We start from the raw sequence: 21,417 nt of genomic DNA, 5'->3' as shown, positions 1-21,417 counted from the left end.
GGGCGTGGAGAGGTATGATTGGCTAAAGCTGACATAATAGACAACTAGAAACTTTTTTCCTTCCAAGAGGGAGGAGGCTGACATCCCAGTCTTAGTTGGCACATCAGAAGGATGGAATTCAGGAAGAGCTGTCCCCTTTCCATATAAGGCACGGACCTTGGGGTCTGGCCTGTTCTCCTTTTATGGTATCTCTCTGTTCTGTTTGCATGTCCTTGTTTTTCCTTCCTCCAGCCTAACATTCCAGCCTTTTGGCCATAATGGGTGACGACTCTATCTGGCTGCTTCTGGCTGACAAGGGGCATTGTGGGGGTTTGAGGCTGGTATTAGGCTGAAGGAGAGGGTTCAGTGGGAAGAACCCCCATCTGGTTGGTGTCGACCCAGGTCATCTGGGTTAGCTGCTGTTGGAGGAACCTGAGGACACAAGGGGCAACTAAGAGTAAACTACAAACTGTTATTAAGGGGCTCAGTAGGGGCATTAACCAGGCTATTAAGGGGGACTGGAATTCTGGATCGAGTTTACATCTCAATGACTAGTATTAGGATTTAGTATAGATAAGATTGCATTATTGAAACAATACTTTTCTCTAAAATCACCTTTATTTTTATTAGAAGTAGCCAGATTAAGAAAATAATTAACAGTTGGCTTGATTATTTGCATAAGTGCAGCAAAAAGAGCAATTGATTACATAGGCTCTTTTAAATATGCTTTGCTGGAACTTTTTATAAGGAATTTCAGATTGGACTTGTAAAAGCTTTTTGAGGCTAGAAAGCCAAGCCAGACTTGCCATCAGGTTGTGTCTGCAGTACCTGTACATTTGGGTGAATTCCTCTCTTCTTGAGGTTCTCAAGACATTCCTGAGGTTCCTGCACCTGCCAGGAAGTGACTTTCTTTACTCACCTGGTAAAGCTGCTGGGAACCCTCTAAGCAAGGTACCAGGCCAGTTCTTCTCAGGGGCTTTGTTGGCTTTATAAAGTCAATCTTAGTTCTTTAAAGCTGTCTGTTCATATCTGAGTTTACACACATGTCTCTCAGGTATGAAGTTCCAGTCAAAGCCTTGGTAATATAACCAGTGTTTTTAATTGGTCCTCTTACAAGGAAAGCAGATTCTTATTGAACTTGTGCAAATAAACATACGGTCATGAAATATAAAAATAGTCACTGAGAGTTTTTAAATTCTGGAGGGATCAGGTAGAGAGAAAGATAAAGTTTCAATTCTACTTACAAAGACAGTTATTTACTAAACTGTTATCAGCTTAAGAGAAAAAGCTTAAAACACTTTATTAATAACATTTGAAACAAAAAGCCACAAAATAATCTTCCTTAGTTTACTTAATCCTATGTAACTAATATCTGTTCTGCTGAAATCTAGTTTTTTACTAGTTTAGGAGTAATAAAACAGTGAGTATAGATGACAAAAGACTTACAAATGACAATGGTTAAAGATATGTTGAGAGCTTACTGTAAGACAGTTGTCATAAGGAAATTCTGATATTTCTGTAACACAAAACATTCAGTAACAAAGTTTAGCATCATTCTCTGTGACTGCCTTCTAGGTAATTAAGCAGGTAAATAAGCCAAATTAGCTAAATATTTTCTCCAATGAGAAGAAGTTCTTCTGACATGTTCTAGGCGCCCTCTAGAAAATATCAGAGTTAACTAGAGGTAAAATTACCTTTTTGAATTTGATTTTGGGAAGTTGTCAGAAGAAAGTTTCTTTGGCACTTGCTTAAATAGGATTATAGGTTGCCATGAAACATACTTATCTATTTAACTAGAATGACAACAAAGTACTTTAAAAGCAAATAAAGAAGGTTACACAGTTGTTAGCAAAGTTTAGCTTTTAGTCCTTTTAAAATTAAGATCTCATTTTCTCAAATACTCCGACAACTCACTGAGACTTTAAGCATGAGAAACTGCTTTGATTAAACAATTAGAGAACCCATTGCAATCTTTCAATATTAAGAGCAGACTAACAGTTAAGAAAACTTTGTCCTTTTTAACCGAAAATAAAATTCTAATTTTGCTGTGTACTTGATACCGAGACTCATTTGCTTTACTTTTATATAGCATGACCATATTAAATTCTTCTACAAACTTTCTATACCTTTCTTTTTTTCATTTAGAGTTCTCTCTGTAAAAACAGCTGCACTTTAGAACAAAGTTATTTTCTTTTATCAAAAGACATTATCTTAAGGATACAGAAATGTTTTCCTTATTACTTTAAGTAGTTTTAATTAGAACTTGAAACCATTAGGTACCTTAATTTTTAGTGAACACTGAGAAGCAGGCTATTGTAAACTGTTACACTAGCATTCTTTAGATTGACAAATTTATGAAAATTTCATAATTTCTGTACCTATGAGCTTTACAGCACAATCTCTCACTAAACACAAAGTATTTCTTCTTAATTTAGCAAAACTTTAAGGTTTTAGGTTACTACAAAGATTCTCAGGCTGTAGGTAGGTATACACACTGTAACACCCAATTAAAAAGGTGTTCACTTGCCACACTTCTTTAGTTCACTCATTTGTAACAACTATGCTAGATTACTTACAAGAGCTTTACTGAATATTAGAGAGAAAGCTAAGCCTTTAAGCGTTTTATTCTTAAAAGATTTAGCAGATAACATCAATTTAAATGACCTTAGGTAATCTTAGGCAGCTGATAACCACAAGAACATGCCCACCTCAGCCAAACCCAAATTAGCATTAATGCTTAACATTTTTTATCAGTTTTTCTGGAAGTTTTAGAATGCCCAATTTTTACAAGTACTTGTTTTTAAATCAATTTTTATTAATACCATCTGGAGGTAGGAAAATATTTTTCATTCACACACCTAGACACACAAACAGACAAACGGAGACACAACGATTACAGTCAGCAACACCTCCCACACAAAAACATATACACAGACAGACAAACCAAATAAAGACTTGAGTCACTGATATCCAATTGCCTTCCCTCTCCTCAGCTTCCTGTCTGTGGCTTCTGGAACTAGAGGGCAGGAGGGGCATGTTCCGGTGGGGGAAGAGGGCAGTGAAGGTGGAAGGAGAGGGGGAGGGGTGGTGCAACCACCGGAAGAGGAGAGCAGGACAAGGCATGGTTGAGAATGTAGGATTTTAAGATGGCGGCGACATGTGTGAAGACAAAGGACTTAAAGATGGTGGTGGGGAGAGGGGGAGGGGATCATGAGCTGAGGGAGGTGGGCAACTGAGGTCTTCTGGTGGATCTGAAAAGGAAGAAGGACTGGGTAGAGTAAGAAGCTGACAATCTTTAACTGGAGATTGGGCCAGGAGAACCTGAGTCATTGAACACTTAACATAAAGGTCTGGGCGGGAGCGCAAAGTCCAAAAAGCCTGCACATACGAGATTTCACCCTACTCTCTGCTCCAGTGGCAATAATTAGTCAAGTCAGTGAGGAGGCCAAAATCGAAAGTTCCCTCAGGGGGCTAATGAGATTGATTGTCTAAGGGATACTGAGGCCCAGCCTCAGAGCAAAGAAAGGCTAGCTTCTATTTACGAACTTCCCGGGACAAATATAGAGTAGCCAAATTAGAAATGAGACACCGCAGCAGGGTCTGAGCCTCTGCTTTTGAGGGCTGGTTCCCCATGTCTGTGCCACTCCCCATCTAATCCCGCTGAGAGGAGCATTCACATCCCAAGCGCACCAAGTCAGGGGAGACATCCTGGAGCCTGGGTTAGGGACGTCTCCCACACCGCAGGGCCAGGGGCAGGCCGGATGCCCGCAGAGGGTGGACTGGATGCCCAAGGGGCCGGATGCCCCAACCTGGACATAGCTATGATTTCTAACAGACCAGGTGAAACAGAGTTAGGAAGGGAAACAGACCAGGGGAAACTGAGGGACTCACCGGAAAATAGTCCAGGCAGCAGAGAGCAGGCTGAGGTCCCGGGTCAGAGAAGGAGGGAGCAGGGCCGCCGGTGGCTTGTCAGGGCCCTGTGCTCACACTCCTTCCCGGGATTTCAGCACCAAATGTAAGATAAATTCTAGCCAAAATAAGCAGGCAATGAGAGGCAACAAAGGGCCAGGCAGTTTATTTGAGCACAACTCCCTGGTGATGTTCCCAGGTCTGGGTATTCCAGGCCAGGGAAGTCACACCCAGTCAGGGAGGTGGGGGCTTATAAGGGGTTAGAAGGGGGAGAAGTGGGCAAGATATCTTAGAGGGCGTAGAGAGGTATGATTGGCTCAAGGTGACATAATAGATAACTAGAAACATTTTTCCTTCCAAGAGGAAGGAGGCTGACATCCAGGTCTTAGTTGGTACATCAGAAGGATGGAATTCAGGAAGAGCTATCCCCTTTCCATATAAGGCACGGACCTTGGGGTCTGGCCTGTTCTCCTTTTATGGTATCTCTCTGTTGTGTTTGCATGTCCTTGTTTTTCCTTCCTCCAGCCTAACAGTTTTAATTTGCATTTCCCTGATGATTAGTGATGTGGAGCATCTTTTCATGTGTCTGTTGGCCATCTGAATTTCTTCTTTGAAGAACTGTCTCTTCATATCCTCTGCCCATTTTTTGATCAGGTTATTAGCCTTTCGGGAGTTGAGGTGTGTAAGTTCTTTATATATTTTGGATGTTAACCCCTTGTTGTATATGTCTTTTACAAATATATTCTCCCATACTGTAGGATGCCTTTTTGTTCTGTTGATGGTATCCTTTGCCATACAGAAACTCTTTAGTTTAATGTAGTCCCATGAGTTCATTTTTGCTTTAGTTTCCCTTGTTCTAGGAGATGCATTCAAGAAGAAGTTGCTCATGTTTATATTCAGGAGATGTTTGCCTATGTTGTCTTTTAAGAGTTTTATGGTTTCATGACTTGCATTCAGGCCTTTGATCCATTTTGAGTTTACTTTTGTGTATGGGGTTAAACAATAATCAGTGTCATTCTCTTGCATGTAGCTGTCCAGTTTTGCCAACATCAGCTGTTGAAGAGGCTGTTATTTCCCCATTGTATGTTCATGGCTCCTTTATCATATATTATTGACCATATATGGTTGGGTTTATATCAGGGCTCTCTAGTCTGTTCCATTGGTTTATGGGTCTGTTCTTATGCCAGTATGAAATTGTCTTGATTTTTGTGGCTTTGTAGTAGAGCTTGAAGTTGGGGAGCATAATCCCCCCACTTTATTTTTCCTTCTCAGGATCGCTTTGGCTATTCCAGGTCTATTGTGGTTTCATATGAATTTTGGAACAATTTTCTCTAGTTCATTGAAGAATGCTGTTGGTATTTTGATAGGAATTGTATTGAATCTGTAGATTGCTTTAGGCAGGATGGCCATTTTGACAATATTAATTCTTCCTATCCATGAGCACGAGATGTATTTCCATTTATTGGTATCTTCTTTAATTTCTCTCATGAGTGTTTTGTAGTTTTCAGAGTATAGGTCTTTCACTTCCTTGGTTAGGTTTATTCCTAGGTATTTTATTCTTTATGATGCCATTGTGAATGGAATTGTTTTCCTGATTTCTCTTTCTGCTAGTTCATTGTTAGTGTATAAGAATGCCACAGATTTTGGCATATTAATTTTGTATCCTGCAACTTTGCTGAATTCAGATATTAAATCTAGTAGTTTTTGAGAAGACTTTTAAGGGTTTTTTATGTACAATATGATGTCATCTGCAAGCAGGGACAGTTTGACTTCATTGTTTCCAATCTAGATGCCTTTTGTATCTTAGTGTTGTCAGATTGCTGTGGCTAGGACCTCTGGTATTATGTTGAATAGAAGTGGGGAGAGTGGGCATCCTTGTCTTGCTCCCAATCTTAAAGGAAAAACTTTCAGTTTCTTGTTGTTAAGTAATGTTGGCTGTGGGTTTGTCATATATGGCATTTATTATGTTGAGGTACTTGCCCTCTGTACCCATTTTGTTGAGAGTATTTACCATGAATAAATGTTGAATTTTGTCAAATGCTTTTTCAGCATCTATGGAGATGATCATGTGGTTTTTGTCCTCTTTTTGTTGATATGGTAGATGATATTGATGGATTTTGGAATGTTGTACCGTCCTTGCATCCCTGGAATAAATTCGACTTGATCATGGTGTATGAACTTTTTGATGTATTTTTGAATTCGGTTTGCTAATGTTTTCTTGTGCATTTTTGCATTCTATGTTCATCAAGGATATTGGTCTGTAGTATTCTTTTCTTGTGAAGTCTTTGCCTGGTTTTGGTATTAGAGTGACACTGGCCTCATAGAATGAGTTTGGAAGTATTCCCTCTTCTTCTACTCTTTGGAAAACTTTAACGAAGATGGGTATTAGGTCTTCACTAAATGTTTGATAAAATTCAGTGGTGAAGCCATCTGGTACAGGAGTTTTGCTCTTAGGTTGTTTTTTGATTACCAGTTCAATTTCATTGCTGGTAATTGGTCTGTTCAGATTTTCTCTTTCTTTCTGGGTCAGCTTTGGAAGATTGTATTTTTCTAGAGACTTGTGCATTTCTTCTAGGTTATCCAGGTTGTGAGCATATAATTTTTCACAGTATTCTCTAATAATTCTTTGTATTTCTGTGGTATCCATAGTGATTTTTTCCTTTTTCATTTCTGATTTTGTTTATATGAGTAGACTCTCTTTTTTTATTGATAAGTCTGGCTAGGGGTTTATCTATTTTGTTTATTTTCTTGAAGAACCAGCTCTTGCTTTCATTGATTCTCTCTATTGTTTTATTCTTCTCAATTTATTCATTTCTGCTGTAATGTTTATTATGTCCATCCTTCTACTGACTTTGGGCCTCATTTTTCTTCTTTTTCTAGTTTCATTAATTGTGAGTTTTGACTGTTCATATGGGATTGTTCTTCTTTCCTGAGGTAGGTCTGTATCATAATATTCTTTCTTCTTAGCACAGCTTTCACTATGTCCCACAGATTTTGCAGTATTTAATTATTGTTGTAATTTGTCTCCATGTATTGCTTATCTCTGTTTTTATTTGGTCATTGATCCATTGGTTATTTAGGAGCATGTTGTGTAGCCTCCATGTGTTTGTGGGATTTTTCATTTTCTTTGTGTAATGTATTTCTAGTTTATACCTTTGTGGTCTGAGAAACTGGTTGGTGCAATTTCAATCTTTTTGAATTTCCTGAGGGTCTTTTTGTAGCCTAGTCTATGATCTATCCTTGAAAATGTTCTATGTGCACTTGAGAAGAATGTGTATTCTGCTGCTTTTGGGTGGAGAGTTCTGGGGATGTCTGTTAGGTCCATCTGTTCTAATGTGTTGTTCAGTGCCTCTGTCTCCTTATTTATTTTCTGTCCAGTTGATCTGTACTTCAGAGTGAGTAGAGTGTTGAAGCCTCCTAGAATTAATGCATTGCATTCTATTTCCCCTTTTAATTCTGTTTGTATTTGTTTCACGTATGTAGGTACTCCTGTGTTGGGCGCATAGATATTTATAATGGTTATGTCTTGTTGGATTGACCCTTTTATCTTTATGTAATGTCCTTCTTTGTCTCTTGTGACTTCCTTTGTTTTGAAGTCTATTTTGTCTGATACAAGTACTGTAACTCCTGCTTTTTTTCTTCCTGTTAGTTGCATGAAATATATATTTCCATCCCTTAACATTTAGTCTGTGTATGTCTTTGTGTTTAAAGTGAGTCTCTTGTAGGTTGCATGTAGATGGGTCTTGTTTTTTATCCATTTAGTGACTCTATGTCTTTTGATTGGTGCATTCAGACCATTTACGTTTAGGGTGATTATCGATAGGTATGTACTTATTGCCATTGCATGTGTTAGATTCGTGGTTTTCAAAGGTTCAAGGTTAACTTCCTTATTATCTAAGAGTCTAACTTAACTCACTTAATATGCTATTACAAACACAATCTAAAGGTTCTCTTTTTTCTCCTCCTTTTTCTTCCTCCTCCATTCTTTATATATTAGGAATCACTCTTTGTCATTCTGTACTCTTTGTTTATCCCTTGATTGACTTTGGGGATAGTTAATTTAATTTTGCATTTGCTTAGTAATTAGCTGTTCTACTTTCTTTACTGTGTTTTATTACCTCTGGTGACAGCTATTAAACCTTAGGAATACTTCCATCTATAGCAGTCCCTCAAAATTAGACTGTAGAGATGGTTTGTTGGAGGTAAATTCTCTCAGCTTTTGCTTCTCTGGAAATTGTTTAATCCCTTCTTCAAATTTAAATGATAATCTTGCCAGATAAAGTAATCTTTATTCAAGTTCCTTCTGCTTCATTGCATTAAATACATCATGCCACTCCCTTCTGGCCTGTAAGGTTTCTGCTGAGAAGTCTGATGTTAGCCTGATGGGCTTTCCTTTATGTGATCTTCTTTCTCTCTCTGGCTGCTTTTAATAGTCTGTCCTTATCCTTACTCTTTGCCATTTTAATTATTATATGTCTTGGTGTTGTCTTCCTTGGGTCCCTTGTGTTTGAATCTGTGCACCTCCATGGCCTGAGGGACTATCTCCTTTCTCAGATTGAGGAAGTTTTCAGCAGTTACCTCATCAAAGACACTTTCAATCCCTTTTTCTCTCTCTTCTTCTTATACCCCTATAACATGAATATTGTTCCATTTGGTAACACAGTTCTCTCAATTTTCTTTCATTCTTCTAGAACCTTTTCTCTCTGTGCCTCAGCTTTTTTGTACACATCTTCTCTAATGTCTATTTCATTTATTGTCTCCTCCACATATTTAATATGCTTTTAAAACCCTCCATTATATTAGTTAGTGATTGGATCTCTGACTGAAATTCGTTCCTGAGTTCTTGAATATTTTTCTGTACCTCCATGAACATGATTATGATTTTTATTTTGAAATATCTTTCAGGAAGATTGATGAAATTGATTTCATTTGACTCTTTTTCTGGTATTTGTAGGATTTTGCTTTGAACCAGGTTCCTCTGATGTTTCATATTTGTATGTGGCATCCTCTTGTGTCCTGAAGCTCTACTCTCTGGAGGTGATCTGCCCCGGGAATGATGTTGGGGTCACAGGCGAGTGGCCCTGGTGCCTGGGGGGAGGAAAGAGGTGTGTCCTGCTTCCTGGCTGCTATGCCTGTCTCTGTTGCCAGAGCCAGTGGTCTGAACACACAGGTGTAAGCCTCTATGCTTTGTGATTGTAGTTGCTGTAGGCAGGTCTTCCCTCTTTCTGGCCTGATGCCTGGACAGGGGCTGCCAGTTTGTGAGCCAGGAGTGGCCTGGCTGGCAGGAAGGCACAGTAGGCTGCATATCACAGTAGGGGTTTTGGAGTTGCATATCCAGCCATGTGGATGGAACCCCTGAAGCCTCTGAAAGTTCCCAACCTGCTGGGCTGAATGTGCCCAGATAATTTTTTCTACCTGCCCTTTCTCCTGATCTGTAAGCTCTGTGCAATCCTTGCCCCTTTAGTAATCCTCTCTCTGTTAAGAAGTCTCTCAGACTGCTTGCCTTTCTTTTGTCCCAGATCAACTGGATATGGATCCCTGTTTTCCACAAGCAGCTGGCATCTCAGTCTCTTCAGGTATTCCAACTGTCTTAGCTTTCAAACACCACTAATCACTAGAGCACCATGCAATGTAGTTTTGTGCTCTCAGAGCAGATCTCCAGGGCTAGGTGCTCAGCAGTCCCACTACTCCACTCCCTCTCCATGCCATTTCTCTTCCTCCTGCCAGTGAGCTGGTGTGGGGGAAAGTCTTGGGTCCCTCTGGATCATGGCTTTTGTACATTGCCTGTTCTGTGAGGTCTGTTCTTTTCTCCAGGTGTAGGCAGTCTGACACTGCCTTCTTTCATGCTGCTCTTTCAGGATTAGTTGTATTAATTATATTTTTGTATTATATGCAGTTTTAGGAGGAGGTATCGGTCTCACCTCTCATGCCATTATCTTTAATCCTTCTGAGTTTTATTGTATATTTAGATAACTGGCAGGGCAATTGCTACTTTTTCTTTTTCTTTTTCAGTTTTACATATTCTCTGACATTGTATCCTTTCAATAAAGTTTAGGATCAATATTCATGTTCATGAAGAACCATATTTATATTTGGATTGGAATTTCATTGAATATGATACTTGACATCTTTAAAATACTGAGAAAGCATACCCTGCCTTTCTCCATTTACTCATTCCTTTAGCTGACTTTTTAAAAATATTATGCATAGATTTCTTTCCATTCCTTGTTCAGGTTTTTCCTCCATACTTTAAAAGCCACGTTTATCATATTCTTGACTATAATGGGTGTGTGACCACTATCTGTATAACCCATTCATTGAATTTTTAATTTTAATATAGATTTTTTTTCTAAAACATTTTTTTAAACTTCCTGGTACTTTTGGAGGGTCTTTTGATGTTTGTTCATTTTGAGGAAAGTTGACATCTAACTCTTCAATTTTATATTTTTGTTGTATATTCTTACCTGATAATCCTAGAATCTGGACTCTTTGGTGATCCAAATCTGATTTTGCTATTCTAGCGATTCTCCCTCATGGTGATTTATTTCCTTTTTATGTTTGGTTATCTTTACTGTTACTTCATCTTTTGCTGTTGCTAAACTATACACTTTCCAAGAAGCTAAAGCGAAGACACTTTCCTCTAGAGAAGACTTGTATTTACTTCTGCATGGTGAAAATGAGGAAAACAATTGTCCTGAGGCTACTGCATTTTCCTTTTCAGTGTCCCCTTTAATTGAACAGCCTTGCCTCAGTGCCTCTACCCTGTTGCTGGTCCAAGGCTTAGGCTCCTGGATATAGCCTATTTGTTTATGCCTGCTGTTCACTCTTTCCATCTTAAGTTTGTTTCTCTACCTTCTTTCTTCTTTTAGACCTGCAGAGATTTTCCCTACTCACTAAAGGTCCAGCAATGCAGCAGAAATTATGTTTTATTCAAAGTTGTGTTTTTTGAAAGCAGGATTTCCCCCTACAAAAACCTGGTCTGCAGTGATACTTGAACCAGAGTTCCCTGGTCCTAGCTGGTTTTCACTTATTTTCTTCAAAGCTCTTATGAGTATTAAGTGAGTAAAAAATATATATATAAAGTGTTTAAGTTTACTTTGTAAAATAAAAGAGGAACTGTGATCTTTGTAAGGCAAAGCTAGAAAACTTTTTTAAAGACTGGGAAAAATTCTGCTACAATTTTCAGTGTGATGTGAGTAATGATAATGGCAAAAAAAATCAATTTAATTGAAATAAAAAAAAATCTCTAAATGAACTTTGGTTCTGAAAAAGGAAAGCACTTGCAATAAAATGTTGGTATTAATTAAATTTATTGCCACACTTGAACTGGAAAATCAGTGAGATTTTTGCAGAACAATTTATAGTGTTAGAAAATGTTTTGATATTTTCAAGGTCAATGAGAGAGTACACAAACAGACACATGATAGAACTTGGAGTCAATGCTGTATGTCTTTTATCAGTTTTGTTGAAAAAAATGGAAAAAAAGGTGAAGATAATGGTTATGATAACAATTTAAAGGTGACTCACACAAGAAGAGATTTTAGTTTCTAACTAATATTATCAGTTTGACTTCAGTCCTGGGGAAAAAAATGATAAAAGTATTTTTTAAAGGAAGATCTGTTATATGACTTTAAGATAAAAACATTAGCTGAGGTACTCAGAATAATTTGCCCAGCATATATCATGTCAAACAAAATTCCTGTATGCATTCACTGATTATGCTTTTGCAGATTATCCAAAGGCTTAAATTCTAAATAAATAAATTTGTTCATACATAAAGGTACATTCAGGAGAGCCAAGGCCCTCAGTTCCTGTTATTCTGTTATCTGCAAATAGGCTGTTCATTTTTGTGGATTACCCCAGAGACCTAGCTGCTGCACTGCTGTCTTCAAAATCCCCTTGTGATATGTACTCACTTTCTCTTTCTGATCGTCAATTTTTTTTTTTATCTATTCCCTACAGGATGGCAGGAGTTTGTAGTAAATGTTTGATGAAATCAAACAGGTCTCCTTTTGATAGAGGCATCCATCTGTTTTTACTTTTCCCTCATTTTTATATCATTATTTGGAAACTGAATCTTTTTTTTCTCCTACTTTGAATCAAATGTGGACATGTTACCAATATGTAAATAATGCCTATTGGGTTTTAAAAAGTGTACTGAAAACAGATTCTCTGTCCATCTGTACATCTATTCATACACCCACCAGTCCATGAAGTTCCCCATTTATAAATGTAATATTTATAGGACAAAGGAAATGTTTTATTTATTTATTACAATTTTTTATGCTTATGTGAAATAATTCTATCTCTGGCAGGAAGCAGGGAGAAATTCTTCGGCAAAATTAGACTGAAAGAGTGGTAATGTCCTACATTTCTTCAGTCCAGTCTTCACAATAGCTCTTTTTGAATTTGTCTGAATTGTTATTTTAGAACCTGTAGGTAATGGATTGAGCAATTTTAGTACATTCCAGACAGAATTTCAGACCTGGCCCCTTCAATAGAAAGGTAAAGAAATGGGGAGGTAAAATCATGTACCTAAGCTGACACACTTGTGTAGTATTAAAACTAAATCTGGGTGTCTGAAGTCTCAGTCTGCTGGTTTCTAGTTCTAGTGTGTATGAATAATACAGTTTTGCTTTTCTAATCCTGGATTATTAAATGGATAACAGATGAAACAAGATAAAGATTAAGCAGAAAAACATGTCATCATTACATGAATATAAAATCATCAGCTTAGATATTCATATAAAATCATATAAAACATATAAATCATCAGCTTCATATAAAATCATCAGCTTTGATAGTTATTCATCCTAATATAAAAATGGAGATGAAATGGACATCCCCCAAATATGCCATTTCAAGGACTAGACTCAGTAAGGCTCAGTTTGGACAGACACCACAAGTTCTCAGTTATCATAATGAACATAGAGAGTACAGTTTAGATGAAATTTGTGGAAAAGTAAAAAATGAACTGATAATTCAGTTCTAGTTTTTAAGCTTTAGTGTCTGTCAATTTATTTATTTTTCCCTGCTAAGAATAATGAAAATATCTCCAGGATATCTGGAATGAAAATTGATATTAAATATATTCCTTTCTGAACTGTGGCCTAATTCTACTCCATAAGTCAACTTGAATATAAAATAAGAGGAGACCCAGGATTCTTAAGTAATAACTACATATCTAAGTGACATTTTGTCACAGGACTTGATTAATAAAACTGGATTAATGTGAGATATTTTTCATGATTAAAAGGATATAGGCTGATTAGGAAAGAGGGAGAGTACAGTTCTCTGGTTTAAAGCCAAACCACATGATAATAGTGATTAAGCTGAAAGATTTCTTTAGTAGATTAGCTTTGACATTCAAACCAAGTAGAGAAGTTAAGGTAGAATGCAAGGAAATACTTGGAAAGTTGAAAAAAAATACTAATGCCTGAGCGCCATCCTCAGAGATTCTGATCTGATTGGTCTGGGAAAAGGGCTCAAGCATAGGTGATTTCTAAAACACTGTACTCGTTTCTAATATCAAGGTTAAGAACAAATGGGAAGGAATGTGGTAGTGTAGGAAATATTGAAAAACAAGTATGAGGTCCTAGCCATGAAAAAGCTGGAACCCTGCTTCATGCATTGATAGCTGTGTCTCAGTGCTGTTGCTTTGATTCTCAGCAGAGAGAAAAATTACAGAATTAAAGATGGAAGGGGACTTTGTGAACTGCAGTTGGTAAAGTTAAAGGGTTCTTCAAAGGAAGAGGGTCACGTGGAGCAACATCCATTAATTTTAAGATAAATTAATGAATATATATATTTTAATAAATATTTCTACTTTTAATTGCTAGTAGCAAGAACTAATACTGCTCATCTATTTTTAATTTTTAATTTAATTTGTATGAGTATATGTCAGTGAAATAGTAAAGGCAATATGAATTACTTGAACAACACAGTGAAAAATGATTCTGGAGAAATGATAGTCCATTAATACTGTTGAGTTATTGTTAATGTATACTCAACTATACCTCAGATTATTATCCTGACATGAAACTAGTTTCTATGTCTTAGAAGGGAGTCCATACTAAACAAGACAGGTTTTTGAAAAATGAGGGTCCATCATAAGTAGTATGAATGAGAGTGATCTAAATGTATCTGATCTTGCAGCTTTAACATTCAAATAACAGTTTATGAAGCCTATTTATATTTAAAACACTTGAAAATACATTTGCCACTCTTGGTTCTTGTAGAATTTATATTTTTTGAGGATACACATTTTCTGGAGCATTGCCAAATGTTTTAAATAAAAATGGTTTAGTAATGTTGAGAACCATAATGATTTCTTGAATAAGAACATTTTTTTGTAAGAAAATCAATTTACTTTATAAATATATATTCTTGGGATTGGTAGTGCAGTTTATCTATTAGTGATTGAGTAGGTCATTTTAGGTTTGTTATATGTGTTGGGAGAGGGAGAGGTTACCCCCTATATATCAAACATAATTACTTCTGCAAAATATTTGAAGGAGTCTTGTAAAATCTCATTCGGGATTGTATGATGTCTGCACCTGGGTGCATAACTATGCAGTGAGGCATACTTTTCTGGGAGTGCTCTATTCTTGGACTTTATCCTAGCTAATCTTTTCATAAATGAAAAAGTATACTTTAAAAAGTAAACAAAAGAAATACAAACGAAAGGCTTAAAAGTAAAAGACTTTTTAAAAGTAAACAATATCTAGATGACCATCCTCTGCTGGCGTGAAAGCAGAAACAAAGACAAAGGGAGAGAATCAAGAGGTTGTCATGGTGAAGTGGGATCTGAAAACTGTTACGATGGTTGAAGAAACTGGGTTCATTTACCCTACACAAGAGGTGTAGGAAAAGGCTTATGTCATTGTAGGAAAAGAGGATAGGGTAGACTCAAATGGTAAAAGATGTCTTTGGTTGTACAATTTAATAATTACTGTAGGAATTCCTATCCTGTGGATTCCTGTAATCTATACATATGTATGGAAGGTGTGTGTATGTACCCAAGGAAATCATATAGAAAAGTGTGTGCATATATGTATGCATTCAGGGAGAGGGAACAGATAGACTTATTTCTGATCATTTCTGATAGACCTATTTCCAAAGGAATCTATATTTTAAAATAGTTTAAGAACTACAGGGTTGCCTATCTTATGGAGTAATAAACACATAGATACCATCTTTTGTAGATAATTTAGGAATAATCCTCACTTTGGATAAGATAGACTAATTTATTTGAAAGGACTTTTTTGGCTGTAAGGTTCTAGTATTTACACAGTGAAAAATAATATTTTTTAATTTAATAATTTAATAATAAAAAAGGCTTGAATACTTATTACATGCTGGTCATCTTGTTAAGTCCTTGACATGGGCTCTCATTTAATCCTCCACACATTGGATGAGGTAGGTGCTGTATCAGAAACTCAGAGAAACTTGCTAGAAATCACCCAGTGGTAGGGGATGGAACCAAGATCAGAACTCAAGGAGTCTGGCCCTAGAGCTTGCGCACCAGCCCCTCCTGCAGAGTTTTTCACTGTCCCCCTGTTGACTCTCCCTCGCTGGCCTGTTTTCATTCTGCACCATGATGACAGCAGCAACTCTTAGCTGCAGAACTGTTCTGCCTGTTTCCTTCAGTGTTTGTCTCATTCAGTCTGCATGTCATTTTTATCTCTTGATTGCCTGGGTTTGAATAAGAATCTAGTATCTGTGGTTTATTTGAACTTGATTTCATTTAATACCAAATCTTTTATTTTGTATTTATGTTCGTTATTTCTCACTGGGCTGAAATCAAGATGCTGTCAGGGCTGTCTTCCTCTTTGCAGTCTCTAGGGGAGAATCCATTTCCTCGCCTTTTCCAGCTCCCTTGCCTCCTGGGCCCCGTCCTCTATCTTCAAAGCCAGCAACACTAGACAGATTTCTTCTTACACCCCATCACTCTGCTCTCCTTTGCGATTATATAGGGCTTGCCCAAATCATCCAGGGTAGTCTTTTCATCATAAAGTCTTTAATTTATTACATCTGCAAAATCTCTTTTGCCGTGTAAGGTAACACATTCACGTGTTCCAGAAATTAGGATGTGGACATCTGTGGGGACTATTATTCTGCCTCCCACCAGCATCTACTAAATACAGGCACTTTTTTGGGGACTGGAACAAAACATAATCCTGTCCGTTAAGGAGATTACCATTGAGGAGATATTTAAATACACCAAAGAAATATAAAAAATAAGTGCTATGACAGAAGTGTGAAAAATTATAGCCCTGGAGGAAACAACTGGGGTTGAGGTAAAGCGAGAAGAAAGTTTGGGTAAAAAATTAGTATTATTTCTGACATATTAATATTAATGTTGTCACCCTTCACCCAGGTTTTGAGACTCTGGGATATTCAGCACCAGCTGTCCATCCAGAGGATAGCTTGTTCTTTCCCCAGAAGCCAAGACTTCAGATGTCTCTTCCACTTCGATGAAGCCCACGGACGACTTTTCATCTCATTTAATAACCAGCTAGCCATGTTGGCAATGAAAAGTGAAGCCAGCAAGAGGGTGAAAAGCCACAAGACATCGGTCACTTGTGTTCTTTATAACGCAGTCTCGAGGCAGGTAATGATGCTCTTCTGTGCCTGTCCTAAAACATGCCTACACCTGCAGGCTCGTTTCCTTAATTCATGACCTTAATTCTGAGGTAACTAAGGACAAATATAGAAAATGCAATGTGGGAAAGAAATGGTTTAATAGCCACGGGCTTTTCTGCAATAATGTGTGTTCAGGTGGATCTGCAGTGATTTTACTTTCAGCCAGTAATCACAGCAGCACTGATAGATGGAATTATAAAGAACCACAATATTCCAGCTAAAACAAACACAACATGTAATGTAATTGAACTTATGTTTGTTGCTTGCTAGTTTGGGTCTTGATGCCAAATGCAAGTGAACCTGGTTGTAAAATCCCCTTTTATGAACACCATCCTCCTGTATCCCTGTGGAAAGTTCTGAAATATGCATGAAATGTAATTAGCAGAGATCCATTTTGCCAGCATATTTTACACCAGTGGCTAACAGTGGCAGCTCAGAATGTATTCATAATAAAATGATTCAGTTAAATGTGGTGCCACTTGGTATGCAGCACCAGCGTTGTTTGTCTCCCCACCACTTTAATGACACTTTGCAGCCTTTGCTTATGGGAGCACTGCCTGCATGTCAATGAAGGAGCACTGCTCCTCTGGAGCAGAGATGCCGCAGGAGCCACAGGCCTTCTCAGAGGAGAGGGAGGGCCAGCCTGTGAGTATTGTGGAGGCAGTGAGCACCCGTGGAGTTTAGCTTGCTGCAATGATCACTTCAGGCCTAATCGTAAGAGCACAGCAGGAGCCGAGCTGAGAGCCAGTATCCAGCTTGTGGCCAATTAAACAGTAACTCCAACCCATTCTTTCTTTCCCTTCTGCAGGAGCTGCTGCATCCGCGCAGAAATGAGCAGCTCAGAGTCGGTGCGAGGGGCGCAGAGCCTTTCGCTGGTAATGAGTGGTGTGCCGTGTCACTACTTCAAACACTGTTTTCTGGTTATTCTAGGAGATAAAAATCCTATACAAAACAAGCCATTTTGAATTCCATCTGTGGGGAAACATTCCCCCGTAAATGTTTTACTGAACTTTATGAAGGCAACCAGTTAATTCAGCTCCCTGGTGGCCACTGTGAGATGTTTCCAGGAGAACATTTTGCTAATTGAGCTCTGTAAAGTTAAAAAGCCAGGTTTGTGCGTGGATGTTAAGATCCTGTTGTTGCCTGGCCATAAGATGAGCAGTATTCCATGAGGAATTCAGCAAATGAGATGCAAAGAAGATCTGGAATCTTCCTTTTGGGACATGACGATAAAGCTGTGATTAATGCAAATATGTGCAAGTTATAGGTAACAATAGAAACATGTAACGTGTTTGTTCATGTGATGTACGAAGAATCACTGTACAGTTGAGCTGGATTTAATCTGTTGTGGCTAGTCTGGGGATACCTAGCAAATGCTATGGGACTTGAGGCAGTAAAGAGAGCTGAGAGCCAGACTGAAAAGGTTCTTCATGAATGGGCAGTGGTCTGGTCTTAGAAAAATAAAGCATAAACTTGAGGTTAAAACAGCAATTTTCATAGTGTGATCTTAGACCCCTGGGGGTCCCAGATCCTTTTAGGGAATCTGTGTGAACAAAACTATTTTAATGATAATATTAATTTTGTAGTTTGCTTTTTTCATTTTTATTGTCTTATGAGTATGTAGTGGAGTATTTGGTTATCTAGTTTGGTGTCTTTTTTGAAGATATTCCCTTTGTCTGAATTTAATAAAAACCTTCCCTTCTGTTGTCATTTCAACATGTTGCTAACACTTTATTACTACTTCATTCTATTTGGACTTCAGTGGGGACCTAACACAATCCCTATAAAAAAGAAACTTTGCACATTTCTTTGACTTTTCTTTATCTTCCTTCCTTTTGGTTCCCTTGCGTTCCTAATCTTAGAAAGTGATGTTAAGTCATGCAAGGCCTTTTAAAAGGAATCACATGCTTTATTTCACCCAACAAAGCTCGCCCTCACAGCTAGTTGCTGAACAAGCTGGGACAGGATGTGGGAGTCCCCGGGGTGCAGTTTTGAAAGAATCAAAGTAATTCAATATCTTGGAGGCTGTTCTAATGAACTTTGCATTTTCTTAAAAGCCCATGAATATTAGGAACCATAAGAAATGTATTTGTAGATGGCATGTAAACTGGAATAGGTAAAATTTCTGAGTTATCACTATGACTCTCATCCTAATGATGTATGTTAATGTGTTTTTATAAAATAGGTAATGTTTCCATTTGTTTTACATCTGGAGTGCATTTATAGTCAGGTTAGAAGTTTAGGAATTATCAGACTTTAACATATAATGAAAGTTACCATTTTTTTGTTACTGAAATAACCAAATTTTTGGAAAACACTATATGCTTATTATAAGAAATTAAAACTGCAGTTAAGCTTAAATAAGGAACTAAATATTGCTGAAGTATCATCAACGTATTCTGAATACCTCTGCATAAAGTGCTTTACATAAATATTGTTCTGTAACAATTTTTTTCCTACAATAATTGGAATATATTTCCTTGTACCTTAAAGTAGATCTATTTCATTATTTTAAAAAGGCAGCACAGAATCCCACTGTATTTATATATCATAATTCACTGATTTATTTGCATTGGTAAGAATTTTGCTATTATGAATTTATTTGTGCATAAATATATTGTGCATAAATAAAAAAGACTATCTCTCTAGGGTAAAGTCTTTGGAATGATTTTCTAGGTTAACATATATGCATATTTGATAATTTGATACAAAAATTATTTCCCAGAATCTTATTGCTGCACCCAGTCTTTAAGAGTAGACATATTAATCATGTACATGGTTACATAAAGGCACATGTCAGACAGTGGCTGCCTGGCTATCTCCAGCAGGATGGATGCCTGAGATCCTTGGTGGAATTCCCATAATCCAGCATGGGATGATGGCTTTGAAAATTTGAAGACTTGACTTTCTTTACTTTATCCAGAGTGGCACTGTTTCTTGAGGACCAACTCTTACACTATCCCAGGAAACAAAATGCCAAATCACTCATTAAAACTTGGGCTGGGATGCTTTAGAGTCAGTGCATTTCCTGTCCTCTTTTCTGTACACCATTTTGGGAACTAAGATATTTGAAAGTCTAACCAACTCAACTGGTAGTTCCCTTGGTAATTGCAAAATCTGAGCAAAAGGAAGTAGACAAGCTTGAGGGAAATCTTTCTCCAGCTTACAAGACATTATGTCCCTTTGGTGTTTGTATTTAGGGCAAAATCAATGAGTTTCTCTTTTGAACAGAATTGGATGAACACTAATGAAAACTTTCTCTTTGCCTGCCTTATTATTGTGCCCTAAGTATCCTCCCTTCTGTTAACACAGCTTGCTTTTTTCATTGACCAGCTTAAGGCTGTACTCAGTTACATGTCTATGCTGAGGTTTTGAGCTCTGCTTACTTGATGGAGACATGGGAGGTACCCTAGCCTTAAGGGTACAGCAAAATATGTACATTCACATGCACACACATACACATGTGCTTATTTAAATGTGATTGCCTTTGAAGCAAAAACTCAAAAGGTCAAAAGGATATAGTGAAAATTTTCTGTTATCCCTTTCTTTACCTACTCAGTTTTCTTTCTTGGAGCCATCCAGTTTTATGAGTTCCATGAGCACCTTTTAAATATTATTCTATTTATGCACAAGTAAATACGTATACTTATTTTTAATATATATATTTATAATAATATAAGTTATTTTATGTATATACACACACACACACATACAAACAGTACAGCCTAAAGATCTTTTGATTTCTGTACCTGAAGGGTATCTTCTTTTTTTTCACAGCTCCGTGATATCCCATTACATGGGCATACCAAACTTCATTAATCAGTTCTTATGGCCATTTATATTGATTCCAGTATTTCCCTATTACCAATAATGTAGTGGCTTTGAACTTTAAACACACAAATTATAGCACTAGTGAGGAAATTCCTGAGGGATAAAGCCCTAAAACTAGAATTATTGGGTCAGAGAGAATTTAAGTCAGTAACCTTGATAGGTATGGTCAAATGTTATTCATACAAACTACATTAAATCCATCAGTAAGATGAGAGGACCTTTCCTCAGCTTTTCTCATTGTCACAGTATATATATATATTTTTTTAAATAATTATTTTTTATTGAAGGGTAGTTGACACACAGTATTACATTACATGAGTTTCAAGTGTACAACACAGTGGTAGAACATTTATATACATAATTCTAGGTTCCAGCTATCACCCTACCAGGCTGTTACAATATCTTGACTATATTCCTTATGCTATACTTTACATCCCGGTTACTAATTTATTTTACCATTGGAAGTCTGTCCTTTTTTTTTTTTTTTTTTTTTTTTTTTGTGAGGGCATCTCTCATATTTATTGATCAAATGGTTGTTAACGACAATAAAATTCTGTATAGGGGAGTCAATGCTCAATGCACAATCATTAATCCACCCCAAGCCTAATTTTTGTCAGTCTCCAATCTTCTGAGGCATAACAAACAAGTTTTTACATGTAGAACAAATTCTTACATAATGAATAAGTTACATAGTGAACAGTACAAGGGCAGTCATCACAGAAACTTTCGGTTTTGCTCATGCATTATGAACTCTAAACAGTCAGTTCAAATATGAATACTCATTTGGTTTTTATACTTGATTTATATGTGGATACCACATTTCTCTCTTTATTATTATTATTTTTAATAAAATGCTGAAGTGGTAGGTAGATACTAGATAAAGGTAGAAAACATAGTTTAGTGTTGTAAGAGAGCACATGTAGATGATCAGGTGTGTGCCTGTAGACTATGTGTTAATCCAAGCTAGACCAGGGCAATAAAACATCCACGTATGCAGAAGATTTCTCTCAGAATGGGGGGGTGAGGTTCTAAGCCTCACCTCTGTTGATCCCC

At 37.2% G+C, this 21,417-nt stretch overlaps 1 protein-coding gene across 2 annotated transcripts in view; it reads left to right on the top strand.

Annotated features, from left to right (window-relative positions):
- WDR49 (WD repeat domain 49) overlaps positions 1-21,417 on the top strand; it is a 141,943-nt gene that overhangs the window by 54,086 nt on the left and 66,440 nt on the right. For both annotated transcript variants that reach the window (XM_036898385.2, XM_057499808.1), the window contains exon 7: positions 16,268-16,501. In XM_036898385.2, the coding sequence (XP_036754280.2) occupies positions 16,268-16,501 (234 nt within the window). The remainder of the gene's footprint in view (positions 1-16,267; positions 16,502-21,417) is intronic.

Source organism: Manis pentadactyla, chromosome 1, assembly GCF_030020395.1.
Source record: "Manis pentadactyla isolate mManPen7 chromosome 1, mManPen7.hap1, whole genome shotgun sequence".
In the NCBI taxonomy this organism is placed as follows: Eukaryota; Metazoa; Chordata; class Mammalia; order Pholidota; family Manidae; genus Manis; species Manis pentadactyla.
Note: the sequence above shows the minus strand (reverse complement) of the source record. Positions and strands in the feature narration are given on the sequence as shown.